Genomic DNA, 13,091 nt, shown 5'->3' on the forward strand with positions numbered 1-13,091 from the left:
GGGGTCCAGGCAGCATTGGGGCTCTCTGACAAGCTGTGGGGGTCACACTCCCCCTAGGCCTGCTCTCCGTGTGTCACGGGGGAGCCTTGCTGTGGGGTTAACGGCCAGGCTGGCAGCACGCGGTAGCAGCTCACACAGGTGCCGAGCTGGGCCATTGGGCTGTGCCAGGAGTCGGTGCTCAGCCTCCAGGCTGGCAGCACACAGGGCTGCTCCCCGGTTATTGCCCCCCCACCTGGCTCGCTCACTCTATCCCCCCTCCATCCCTCGTGTGCGGCGCTCCCCGGCCCAGAGATCTGCCCCACGCCCGACCTCCACACATGCAGAGCCAAGTCCCTTTATTGGTGGCTGCCCCGGGGCGGGCCTCACGCCTTCTTGCCGCTCTGCTTGGCTGGGCTTCGCAGTCCTGGGGAGGGAAAAGGCAGAGCGTGTGAGGACGGGGCAGGGAGCTCCCCCAGCGGGGGCCTGGGGGGCAAAGCTGTGCCCCGGGTGTCCCGTCAGGACGGTGTTCCGCAGCTCGGGCATCTCGGCAAAGGGCAAGTAGGCTTCTCCTGGGGGCAGAAGAGAGAGGCAGGCATGGGACAGAGGCCACAAGGATGGGGGCCCTGGAGAGGGCCAGAGGCATGGAATGGGGGCTGCAGGGCATGGGGGTAACAGCAAGGGACGGGGGCCATGGCAGTGGGGGTAACATGAGGAGGAATGGGGGGTGTAATGGGAAGGGATGGCAGACATGGCGTAAGGGGAAAGACAGGGACATGGGACGGGGGCCACAGGGCATAAGGGTAACTCGGGAGGGGGGAGGTGGTAACAGGTAGGGTTGCCAGATGCCCGGTGTCTGATCGAAAAGGGACCTTAGCAGTATCCGGTCAGATGTATGGACCGGACACCAATAGTCCAGTTACTGCGGGTGTGGGAGGCGCCAGGTCATCAACCCACCCCAGCCCGTCAGCAGGGATCGCCTCAGATCAGACCAGTGGGCCCGTCCAGCCCAGGGTCCCCCCGAGATCAGACCAATGGGCCCGTCTAGCCCAGGGTTTCCCACCCCCAGAACAGATCAATGGTCCCACCCAGCCCGGTGTTCTCCCACCCCTGCGAACAGCCCAATGGGTCCATCCCGGCCTCACTGGAGGGGTGCCCAGCTGTGCTGTTCAGCCGGTGCCCCCCGCTCTCTGAGTTTGGCCGGGGGGAGGCTCAGGGGAAGGCGGGAGGTGGCGGGAGCAGGGGGTGGTGTGTGGCTGAGGACACAGGGCAGGGCCCCCGATCTGGAGCTGAGCTTTGCAGAGTGTGTGTGACACAGGGAAGGCGCCCCACAGAACTACACTGCGATACCGCTGGCGCTGCACCGGCACAACGCCCCGTGTGGATGCTCTGACTCTGGCGTGAGTGGCCTTCTTCTGGCTTAGCTTCAATCCCTCACAAAGGGACATCAGAGAAGGCCAGGGCGGAGGATGTAAGAAAACGCTATATTAATTTTATGGACAAAATAAGTGTGCCTCAGTTTCCCCACTCACTGTACTGTAACCATCTGGGAGTGAAGGGGTTAATTTCTTTCCTGGGACAGGGACCGGGTAGGAGGCAGTCAGCAGTCAGCGGCTGGGTTGGGGAATGGTGTTTCCTTGACGACACAAAGGATTCCCCTGACCGGCTGGGAAGTCCTGGTGGCCAGTGGCTATGGGGTGTGGCACACTCCAACGCCATGGTCGGGCTGATGAAGCAGGATTTTTTGGTAATATTTTTATGAAGCCAATGTGTGCCTCAGTTTCCCTCTCTACGTTGTATTGTTACTCAGAGGGCACAAAAGGGTTAACGCTGCCCCGGCCCAGCACGGGGGACACGGGGGGTGGGGTGAGGTCGCCTGCTGTTGGGGTGCAATGAATCGGGTCCTTACAGAACCGGCTGGAAGCGACCCAGACTAGGGCTCCGGGGAGACCTTGCCAACTGTGAGGACACAGCAGTAGGGGAGCTCTGGTGCAGCGGCTGGGAACGCAGCATGGCCCTGCCTGGAGACCAAAGGATGGGAGGTGACCGAGGGGAACCCACTGGGGCTTTGTCTCGCCCAGGGTCCGGCTGGGTGGGATGCGCTGGGCAGGGCTCCAGAGGTGGAGCAGGAGGCTGGAGCCCAAGGGGTTAAACTTGGAGGTGGAGGGCAGTGGGGCTGGGGGAAGGAAAGGCGGCCCACGCTCTGTGAGGATCTGACCCATTGAAGGGATCCTCCAAGGGACTGTCTAAACACCGGGGTGCAGCCCCTATCCTGTGGCCCCACAACAGAGGGAACAGGGCCCGAGGTCTGAGGGGTCAGGAGTGGCTCTCCGGAGCCAGCTGCCAGAGCGGGGAGGGAGTTGGGCTTCGCTTGCCCATCCCGGCCCCTTTGCTGCTGGACTCGTGATCCCGGCTGGGTGCCTCGCTTCTGTTCCACTGGGGAGCCATAGTGAGTGGCGGGGCTCAGTGTGGGGGGGCCGTGGTGTGTCCCCGTGTGCAAAGTGCAGGCCCAGTGCCTAGTGCTGGAGGGGGCTGTGTGACGAAGTGGGACTGTTCTTAATGTTTGCTCTGAATATTGTGGGGGTGCCTCAGTTTCCCCTGTGCAGTTCTTAAGTCTCTAGGTGGTGGGATAAGGGTGTAGGATCGTTGCAGAGCCCTAGAGGGCAGGTGTGTGCAGGGGCTGGACACAGAGAATGGCCGACACCCTGTTTCCTGGCAACTGATGGCCTGGGCCCTTCCCCCCTGCAAGGTGAGAGCTAAAGGGTTGGAGAACAAAGGAATCCGGTGCCCTCCTGGCCCAGGAAAGGGACAAAGCCCAGAGGAGGAGGGTCTGGAGGGGGAGGCAGTTTGGGGTTGGCTGGGGACATGGAGTGAAGTGCAGACGGGGTTGTCTGGCTCACTGCCCCCCAAAATGGACCCCGCTGAGGGTTCTCTGTAACTACAAGCTCTGGTTTAGACCATGTTCCTGTCGTCTAATAAACCTTCTGTTTTACTGGCTGGCTGAGAGTCACGTCTGACCACAGAGTTGGGGGGCAGGACCCTCTGGCTTCCCCAGGCTGGGTGGACTGGCTGTGGGAAGCGCACGGAGGGGCAGAGGATGCTGAATGCCCCGAGGTCAGACCCAGGAAGGGGGGAGCCGGGTGAGCTGTGTGTCCTGCAGACAGGCTGCGCCCAGAGAGGAGACTCCCCAGAGTCCTGCCTGGCTTTGTGGGGAGCAGCTCTAGAGCATCGCCCGGGGACTCTGTGACAGGCTGGGCCAGGGGAATGGTGTGTGGGGGGGGGCAGACATGCCTGGGGCTCTGTGCCAGCTACTCTGTCCCAGGACAGGCATGTCCCTGGGGCTATGCCAGGGTGACAGCGCTGCCATGGGGCAGGGCCGTGGGCGTTTTCCCCAAGGTGATACGCCCTGGGGCTCAAGGGGCGACTGAGCTAGGGGCCGCACTGCGCTGTGCCAGACCCTATGTGCCGCCATGGGAGTGAGGGGGGCAGAGGCCATGCATGTGCACCCCCCGCGCTGCACGTACCATAGGGCCTGCCCCCTTTTCTCCTAGACTCGGCCGTCTCAAAGAAGGTCTCGTGCTCCTCCCAGGGCCGGTCACAGGCCGCACACAGGAAGTTGGACTCAAAGCTGACACACCAACAGCCTGTGTGGGGAAGGGCAGGGCTCAGCCCGATGCGGATTCAGGGCCCCTGGGTCTTGGCCAGAGCACCCGAGAGTCCCCAGTACCCTCCCTCACCCTCCCCATAGCACCAGCAGCCTCCGGCAAGAGCACACCCAGCCACAGGCACCAGGGAGACGCTTTCTGTGCCACAGGGTTGGCAGGAAATGCCCAGGGGACATGCAGTGACTGTCCACGTGCACACACGCACATGCACACAGTGACAGTCCACAGACACACACAGTGACAGCCCATATGAGCACACGCACGCACACATAGTGACAGTCCACATATACATGCACACAGATAACCCACAGACACACACACATGTAAACACACAGTGACAGCCCATATGCACGCACGCACGCACACACATACAGACACGCACACACATATATACACACACACACACAGAGCCCATGTGCACACATGCACACACGCTGTGACGCAGCAGGGAGCGGGGTGGACTGCTGGGACTGTCTGCACGGGGTGGGAGAGAGGGGGTGACTCCACTGGAGTGAGGCGACCGGAGCCTGTCACCTGAGCTGGAAGGGGGTTGGAGCCAGTGACACCTTTGCCCAGTTTCCCAGCTCCCTGCTGCGTCACACACGCACACACAGGCAACCCACAGACACACACACACACACACACACAGTGACAGCCCATGTGCGCGCACACACACAGGCACATGCATATACAGTGACAGCCCACACACACACACACACACACACAGAAAGTGACAGCCCACGTGCACCTCCTCCCCCACATGTACACACACAATGACAGCCCCTGTGCATACTACCCACACATGCGCACACACACGTACACATTGACAGCCCACGGACACCTACACACACACAGTGACAGCCAATGTGCGTGCATGCACACATACGCAGTGACAGCCCACATGTACACCCCCCACACAGGCACGCGCACACTCTCTCCCCTGCAGCCGCACGCCTTGCCCGTAGCTGCGCCCACCTGCGGCTCGACAGGCGCGGCTGGCGCTGGGCGCATGCTCCTCGTGGCTGTGCTTGCAGCGGCACATGGCCCGCCAGGTGGAGGGGTCGAAGCCAACTCTCTTCCGCAGCCAGAACTCGCCCACGTCCTCGGGCCGGGAGGGGATGAAGATGAAGCTCTGGCACTTGCAGCTGGGCACGATGCAGGGCACCCACGCACGCCTCTCTGCAGAGCAAGCACCCGTCACCCCTTGGGCCACACGCAGCGAGCCCTCCCCGCCCCAGGGGAGAGCCCCAGGAACTGCCCCATAGAGCCCTCCAGGCTGGGGTGCACGGGTGCTGAGCTGGGGGCACTGCCCCATAGAGCCCCCCAGGCTGGGGGTGGGGCCCAGGCTCTGAGCTGGCAGTCTGGTGTGGGAAGGGGGAGAGTCTCTTCGGGCTTGGCTGTCTCTAGGGTCCCTGCTCTGCCCCAGAGAAAGCCCAGCCTTTGAACGCTGCCAGGCTGCTGCTAAGGAGACCTGCCTGCTCTATGAAGGGCCCCACCCCAGCACCCCCTGCCCCACAGCCTGGCCCAGCAGAGAAGGGGCCGAGGAGCAGCCAAGCTCAGAGGCAGCAGGAGGGAATTGGAGCTGGGTGTGCAATGGGGGACCCCTGCCTTGGCCCTGGGGGATGGGCACATGGGCTCCCTGGGACAGAGTGGGGCTGACCCATTGCTGCCAGCCTTGAGTGCACGGGGCTGGCAGGGAACAGGGCCCAAGAGGGGAACTGGTGCCTGGAGAGCTCACATACTACCCCTAGTTTCTGCCAGCCCTTCCCCACTGAACCCAGGCAACCCAGACCCCCGACACAGGCCTGGTGCTCCCCAGCCTCCACCAGCCCTACCCCATGGCACCTGGCTACCCCGTACTCACCAACACGGGCCTGGTGTTCCCCAGACCCCGCCAGCCCTGCCCAATGGCACCCCTGGGCACATGGTACTCACCAACATGGGTCTGGTGCCCTGCCAGCCCTTCCGCATGACACCCGGGCACCCCGTACCCCCTGACACAGGCCTGGCACCCCCCCAGACCCCGCGAGCCCTGCCCCAGAGCACCCAGCTGCCCCGTACTCACCAACACGGGCCTGGCACCCCCCCCAGACCCCGCCAGCCCTGCCCCAGAGCACCTGGCTGCCCCGAACTCACCAACATGGGCCTGGCACCCCCCCAGATCCCACCAACCCTGCCCCAGAGCACCCGGCTGCCTCGTACTCACCAACATGGGCCTGGCACCCCCCCCAGACCCCGCCAACCCTGCCCCAGAGTCCCCGGCTGTCCCGTACTCACCAACATGGGCCTGGCACCCCCCCAGACCCCGCCAACCCTGCCCCAGAGCACCCGGCTGCCCCGTACTCACCAACATGGGCCTGGCACCCCCCCAGACCCCGCCAGCCCTGCCCCAGAGCACCCGGCTGCCCCGTACTCACCAACACGGGCCTGGCACCCCCCCAGACCCCGCCAGCCCTGCCCCAGAGCACCCGGCTGCCCCGTACTCACCAACATGGGCCTGGCACCCCCCCAGACCCCGCCAGCCCTGCCCCAGAGCACCCGGCTGCCCCGTACTCACCAACACGGGCCTGGCACCCCCCCCAGACCCCGCCAGCCCTGCCCCAGAGCACCCGGCTGCCCCGTACTCACCAACATGGTCCTGGCACCCCCCCAGACCCTGCCAACCCTGCCCCAGAGCACCCGGCTGTCCCGTACTCACCAACACGGGCCTGGCACCCCCCCCAGACCCCGCCAGCCCTGCCCCAGAGCACCCGGCTGCCCCGTACTCACCAAAACGGGCCTGGCACCCCCCCAGACCCCGCCAGCCCTTCCCCAAAGCACCCGGCTGCCCCGTACTCACCAACATGGGCCTGGCACCCCCCAGATCCCACCAACCCTGCCCCAGAGCACCCGGCTGCCCCGTACTCACCAACACGGGCCTGGCACCCCCCCAGACCCCGCCAGCCCTTCCCCAAAGCACCCGGCTGCCCCGTACTCACCAACATGGGCCTGGCACCCCCCAGACCCCACCAGCCCTGCCCCAGAGCACCCGGCTGCCCCGTACTCACCAACATGGGCCTGGCACCCCCCCAGACCCCGCCAGCCCTGCCCCAGAGCACCCGGCTGCCCCGTACTCACCAACACGGGCCTGGCACCCCCCAGATCCCACCAACCCTGCCCCAGAGCACCCGGCTGCCCCGTACTCACCAACACGGGCCTGGCACCCCCCAGATCCCACCAACCCTGCCCCAGAGCACCCGGCTGCCCCGTACTCACCAACACGGGCCTGGCACCCCCCCAGACCCCGCCAGCACTGCCCCAGAGCACCCGGCTGCCCTGTACTCACCAACACGGGCCTGGCACCCCCCAGACCCTGCCAACCCTGCCCCAGAGCACCCGGCTGCCCTGTACTCACCAACATGGGCCTGGCACCCCCCAGACCCTGCCAACCCTGCCCCAGAGCACCCGGCTGTCCCGTACTCACCAACATGGGCCTGGAACCCCCCAGATCCCACCAACCCTGCCCTAGAGCACCCGGCTGCCCCGTACTCACCAACACGGGCCTGGCACCCCCCAGATCCCACCAACCCTGCCCCAGAGCACCCGGCTGCCCCGTACTCACCAACACGGGCCTGGCACCCCCCAGACCCTGCCAACCCTGCCCTAGAGCACCCGGCTGCCCCGTACTCACCAACACGGGCCTGGCACCCCCCAGATCCCACCAACCCTGCCCTAGAGCACCCGGCTGCCCCGTACTCACCAACACGGGCCTGGCACCCCCCAGACCCCGCCAGCCCTGCCCCAGAGCACCCGGCTGCCCCGTACTCACCAAAACGGGCCTGGCACCCCCCCAGACCCCGCCAGCCCTGCCCCAGAGCACCCGGCTGCCCCGTACTCACCAACATGGTCCTGGCACCCCCCCCAGACCCTGCCAACCCTGCCCCAGAGCACCCGGCTGTCCCGTACTCACCAACACGGGCCTGGCACCCCCCCAGACCCCGCCAGCCCTGCCCCAGAGCACCCGGCTGCCCCGTACTCACCAAAACGGGCCTGGCACCCCCCCCAGACCCCGCCAGCCCTTCCCCAAAGCACCCGGCTGCCCCGTACTCACCAACATGGGCCTGGCACCCCCCAGATCCCACCAACCCTGCCCCAGAGCACCCGGCTGCCCCGTACTCACCAACACGGGCCTGGCACCCCCCCAGACCCCGCCAGCCCTTCCCCAAGCACCCGGCTGCCCCGTACTCACCAACATGGGCCTGGCACCCCCCAGACCCCACCAGCCCTGCCCCAGAGCACCCGGCTGCCCCGTACTCACCAACATGGGCCTGGCACCCCCCCAGACCCCGCCAGCCCTGCCCCAGAGCACCCGGCTGCCCCGTACTCACCAACACGGGCCTGGCACCCCCCAGATCCCACCAACCCTGCCCCAGAGCCCCCGGCTGCCCCGTACTCACCAACACGGGCCTGGCACCCCCCAGATCCCACCAACCCTGCCCCAGAGCACCCGGCTGCCCCGTACTCACCAACACGGGCCTGGCACCCCCCCAGACCCCGCCAGCACTGCCCCAGAGCACCCGGCTGCCCTGTACTCACCAACACGGGCCTGGCACCCCCCAGACCCTGCCAACCCTGCCCCAGAGCACCCGGCTGTCCCGTACTCACCAACATGGGCCTGGAACCCCCCAGATCCCACCAACCCTGCCCTAGAGCACCCGGCTGCCCCGTACTCACCAACACGGGCCTGGCACCCCCCAGATCCCACCAACCCTGCCCCAGAGCACCCGGCTGCCCCGTACTCACCAACACGGGCCTGGCACCCCCCAGACCCTGCCAACCCTGCCCTAGAGCACCCGGCTGCCCCGTACTCACCAACACGGGCCTGGCACCCCCCAGATCCCACCAACCCTGCCCTAGAGCACCCGGCTGCCCCGTACTCACCAACACGGGCCTGGCACCCCCCAGACCCCGCCAGCCCTGCCCCAGAGCACCCGGCTGCCCCGTACTCACCAAAACGGGCCTGGCACCCCCCCAGACCCCGCCAGCCCTGCCCCAGAGCACCCGGCTGCCCCGCACCTACCGACGTAGACCTGGTGCTCCCGCAGGAGGTGCCCGCAGAAGCACTTGGAGAGGTCACTCACGCGGAAACAGTCCCACAGATACTCAGGGCAGCGCCAACCGATGTAGAGACCTGTGGGCGGGAGGGGGTCAGCCCTGCCCAGGATCCTCCATCCCCTGCTCTCCTGCGCTGGTGCCCCCCAGCCAGGTCCTGGGCTCCCGAGTTACCTGCTGTGCCCCCTTAGTCCCAGGCCAGGCTCCCTGGCCTCCCTGAGCCCCCCAGCTCCAGCCCGCAGGGCTCGGCGCCATTCTCCAGCGAGCAGAGGGGTCCCGTGCCCGCCGCGAAGGGCCCTACCTGTCTGCATGGCCTTGAGGGCCGTCTCCCTCTCCAGGTGGAACAGCTCCTGCACCTCCCTGCCGAACTGCTCCTGGTGCATGGCCTTGGCCACCGCCACCAGCTCGGCCCTCCTGGCCGGGACGATGGGCCGCACCGAGTAGCCTGGGCAGAGACGGGGCGGGGTGGGTGGGCAGGGGCAGCCTCTCCAGCTGGGACCCTCCCTGACCCATGGGGCCTGGCCCTGCTCTCTGAGCCCAGGCTCTGCATGGGACTGACTGCCCGGAGCCCCCACTCAGGGTAGCACAGCTGGCAGCCAGCCCTCCCTGGCTCTGCCGGTGCCCCTCACTTCCAACCCACACCCCCCTGCTAGCTCCGCGCTGGGCTCCCCATAGTCCTGCTGGTGCCCCTCAATCCCAATCCACACCTCGCTGCTAGCCCAGCCCTCGGCTCCCCTCACCCCACAGCACTGCTGATGCCCCTCAGTCCTGACCCACACAGCCCTGCTAGCCCAGCCCTGGGCTTCCCAAACACAGCCCTGCTGGTGCCCCTCAACCCTGATCTGCAGCCTCTGCTACCCAAGCTAGGGGCTCCTCCTACTCCTGGATCCCTCAATCCCCATTCATAGTCTTGGGTGCTGGGGCACATTTACACCCTCTTCTCCTAGCCCTGCCCCTCTGTGACAAAGCAGGACTGTTCTTAATGTTTCCTCTGAATAGTGTGGGGGTGCCTCAGTTTCCCCTAGGCAGTTCTTAAGTCTCTAGGGGGTGGGATAAGGGTGTATGATCCTTGCAGAGCCCTCGAGGGCAGGTGTGTGCAGGGGTCTGGACACCGAGAATGGCCGACACCCAGTTTCCTGGCCACTGATGGCCTGGGCCCTTCCCCCCTGCAAGGTGAGAGCTAAAGGGTTGGAGAACATAAGAATCCGGTGATCTTCTGGCCCCGGAAAGGGACAAAGCCCAGAGGAGGAGGGACTGGAGAGAGTTTCAGTTTGGGGCTGGCTGGGGACATGGAGTGAAGTGCAGACGGGGTTGTCTGGCTCACTGCCCCCCAAAATGGACCCAGCTGAGGGGTTCTGTTCTCTGCACCTACAAGCTCTTGTTTAGACCATGTTCCTGTCGTCTAATAAACCTTCTGTTTTCCTGGCTGGCTGAGAGTCACGTCTGACTGCGGAGTTGGGGGGCAGGACCCTCTGGCTTCCCCAGGACCCCGCCTGGGCGGACTGGCTGTGGGAAGCGCACGGAGGGGCAGAGGATGCTGGATGCTCCGAGGTCAGACCCAGGAAGGGGGAAGCCGGGTGAGCTGCGTGTCCTGCAGACAGGCTGCGCCCAGAGAGGAGACTCCCCCAGAGTCCTGCCTGGCTTCATAGGGAGCAGCTCCAGAGCATCGCCCAGGGACTCCGTGACACCCTCCCCCAGCCTTTTTCCTGGCAGGGAGTGGGGCTCAGGGTCAGGGTGGAGATAGACTGGGTCAGAGCCGGGAGGTCGCGCTGGTGCTAGAGGCAGCTTCGCAGCCCTGGATCCCGAGGCCTCAGCTCACCCCATCGAGGGGAGATCGGGCCCCAGGGCCCATACGGCCCTTGGCATTGCCAGCCCCAGCGCCAGCACTGGGTTACTCCCGGGGGCAGGGGTGACTTACCCACAACCCCTTTCTTGGCTGCTTTCTTCTTCGTGCCCCCCAGGGGCTTGTGCTTCGTCTGGGTGTGGATGTCGGTCACTTCCACCTCCTCCTTGTCCTCCTCCTCGTCGGCCTCCACCCCAGCCCCAGCCGGCGCCTCAGCCGGTGAGTGGGATGGGCCAGAGGGCTCCTGGCCTGGCAGGGGGGACGGGCCCAAGGGGTCTTGGGCCGGCAAGGGGGGCTCCTCGGCCAGCAGGGGGGACGGGCCCGAGGGCTCCTCGGCCGGCGGGGGCGACCAGACTCCCATGCCCTCCATGCTGGACTCCTCACCCTCCATGGCTTGTTCTGCCCAGACAAACAGTGGGCCAAGCCTGGGGCCTGGGGCCTGGGGCCAGCTGTTGTTGGATGCTAGGTTATGGCTGTTGTCTGTTGCTAGGTAACTGTGGTGGCCAAGGTGACTCTGGGAGCAGCCCGGGGGGGGCCAGGGAGAGAACTGGGCTGGGCTGGGCTGTGTGATACCCCCTGACTGGCCCAGCTCTGATAGCCCCCCCCGGGGGACAGGGCTGCAGGGTCACAGGGGCAGCACCCCAGGTCCCTGCAGGGATGTGGGGTCATAGTGCTGGTTTCATGATTGCCCAAGGGGGAATCAGATACCAGGGCGATGGGTGCAGGAGACTGACAGGCGGGGGACGCAGGTGTGGGGTCAGAGGGGCTGGGGGTTACTGGGGAGCAGAGTGATGTGTTAATGAGGAGGGGCAGTGTGGGGAAGAGCAAGGGGCTGGGGCCAGGACTACTGCGTTCTGTTCCCAGGTTCCGTCTAGGTTACACACGGATGCTAATCTACTGGGGGTGATGTGGGGTGCGGTGACCCAGCAGAGCACTCTAAAGCACAGCAAGGAGGCCCCATTCCCACAACAACAGGAAGGGGGGCCATCCCCAAAGCAACAGGAACAATGGGAAGGAGGATCAGGCAGGGTTAGGGTCAGGGTAGTGCTTAGGTCAACGTGTCACGGAGTCCCCGGGCCATGCTCTGGAACTGCTCCCTATGAAGCCAGGCAGGACTCTGGGGGAGTCTCCTCTCTGGGAGCAGCCTGTCTGCAGGACACACAGCTCACCCGGCTCCCCCTTCCTGGGTCTGACCTCGGAGCATTCAGCATCCTCTGCCCCTCCGTGCGCTTCCCACAGCGAGTCCATCCGAGCGAGGCTCCTGGGGAAGCCAGAGGATCCTGCCCCCCAACTCCGCAGTCAGACGGGACTCTCAGCCAGCCAGTAAAACAGAAGGTTTATTAGACAACGGGAACATGGTCTAACACAGAGCTTGTAGGTGCAGAGAACAGGACCCCTCAGCCGGGTCCATTTTGGGGGTCAGTGAGCCAGACAATCCCATCTGCACTTCACTCCATGTCCCCAACCAGGCCCAAACTGAAACTTTCTCCAGCCCCTCCTCCTCTGGGCTTTGTCCCTTTCCCGGGCCAGGAGGGCACCGGATTCCTTTGTTCTCCAACCCTTTAGCTCTCACCTTGCAGGGGGGAAGGGCCCAGGCCATCAGTTGCCAGGAGACAGGGTGTCGGCCATTCTCTGTGTCCAGACCCCTGCCCACACCTGCCCTCGAGGGCTCTGCAACGATCATACACCCTTATCCCACCCTTATCCCTTAAGAACTGCCTAGGGGAAACTGAGGCACCCCCACACTGTTCAGAGGAAACATTAAGAACAGTCCCGCTTCGTCACACAATGTACTTGGGTTGACGCAGTGTTAGTGTAGACACTGTGTTGCTTATGTAACCTTTCTGCCAGGTGGAGCTGGCAGCAACCAGAGCCGGGTTCAATATCTAGGGATTCCTTTCCATCCATCCAACACAGAACCGGCTCGAGCCCCCACCCAGTGACCTGGGACAATTACAACCCACCCTGGGGGCCTCTGAGAAGCAAAACTTCCCCTCTCGCAAGCACAGAATCCGAGTGTAGAAAAGAAACTTTTACTAAAAGGAGGGAAGTAACTCAGCGTTAATTTGGGAAAACACCACACACAGGGTTCATAAACCTAAACCATGAGCAAAAGACCCACCCCAAGTAGGTCGGGCAGTGCCCTTTTCCCTTCAGGGTCTTAACTCCAGCAACCCAAAAGTCCCTTTCACATGCCAGGCCCGACCCTTCTCTGCACCCCCCTCACGGTTGCTGTCCTTGGTCAGTGCAGACCCAGAGTTCACCTCTCCCCTGCGTGGGGTAAAGAGGCACCTTATTTGCTCCACTGCTTGGGCACTTGCTCGCTGCTTTCACTAGCCACCTGCTCACCGCTGCACCAGCCACTCGGTCACCAGCTGACTGTCAGTCACCTTCTGCTGCCACCTGGCTCTCTGCTCTGACCTTGGCACATCCGTCTCCTAGTAATTGCCAGCTCTCTGCAGGCTGGGCAGTGACATAGCCCCATCTCAAGAGATTCCAGCTCTCAGTGGTTTTAG

At 64.7% G+C, this 13,091-nt stretch overlaps 1 protein-coding gene across 1 annotated transcript; it reads right to left on the reverse strand.

The window, feature by feature from the left end:
- Nucleotides 1-246: 246 nt before the first annotated feature.
- On the reverse strand, nt 247-10,966 carry FAM221B (family with sequence similarity 221 member B). The gene is made up of 6 exons (XM_043515000.1): nt 10,651-10,966; nt 9,034-9,177; nt 8,701-8,811; nt 4,617-4,820; nt 3,501-3,620; nt 247-548 (listed from the first exon to the last, which is right to left on the reverse strand). The coding sequence occupies exons 1-6, from the start codon at nt 10,964-10,966 to the stop codon at nt 247-249; spliced, it is 1,197 nt and encodes a 398-aa protein (XP_043370935.1).
- Nucleotides 10,967-13,091: the final 2,125 nt, after the last annotated feature.

This window comes from Dermochelys coriacea, chromosome 5 (assembly GCF_009764565.3).
Source record: "Dermochelys coriacea isolate rDerCor1 chromosome 5, rDerCor1.pri.v4, whole genome shotgun sequence".
In the NCBI taxonomy this organism is placed as follows: Eukaryota; Metazoa; Chordata; order Testudines; family Dermochelyidae; genus Dermochelys; species Dermochelys coriacea.

What these genes read in the sequence shown, in the direction of transcription:
- FAM221B (XM_043515000.1), bottom strand. Translation starts at nt 10,966, where the DNA reads ATGGAGGGTGAGGAGTCCAGCATGGAGGGCATGGGAGTCTGGTCGCCC. An exon ending in AGCCAAGAAAGGGGTTGTGG is followed by an intron (nt 9,178 to 10,650) that starts GTAAGTCACCCC and finishes GTCTCTGCCCAG; the next exon opens with GCTACTCGGTGCGGCCCATC. An exon ending in CCGCGCCTGTCGAGCCGCAG is followed by an intron (nt 3,621 to 4,616) that starts GTGGGCGCAGCT and finishes TTCCCCACACAG; the next exon opens with GCTGTTGGTGTGTCAGCTTT.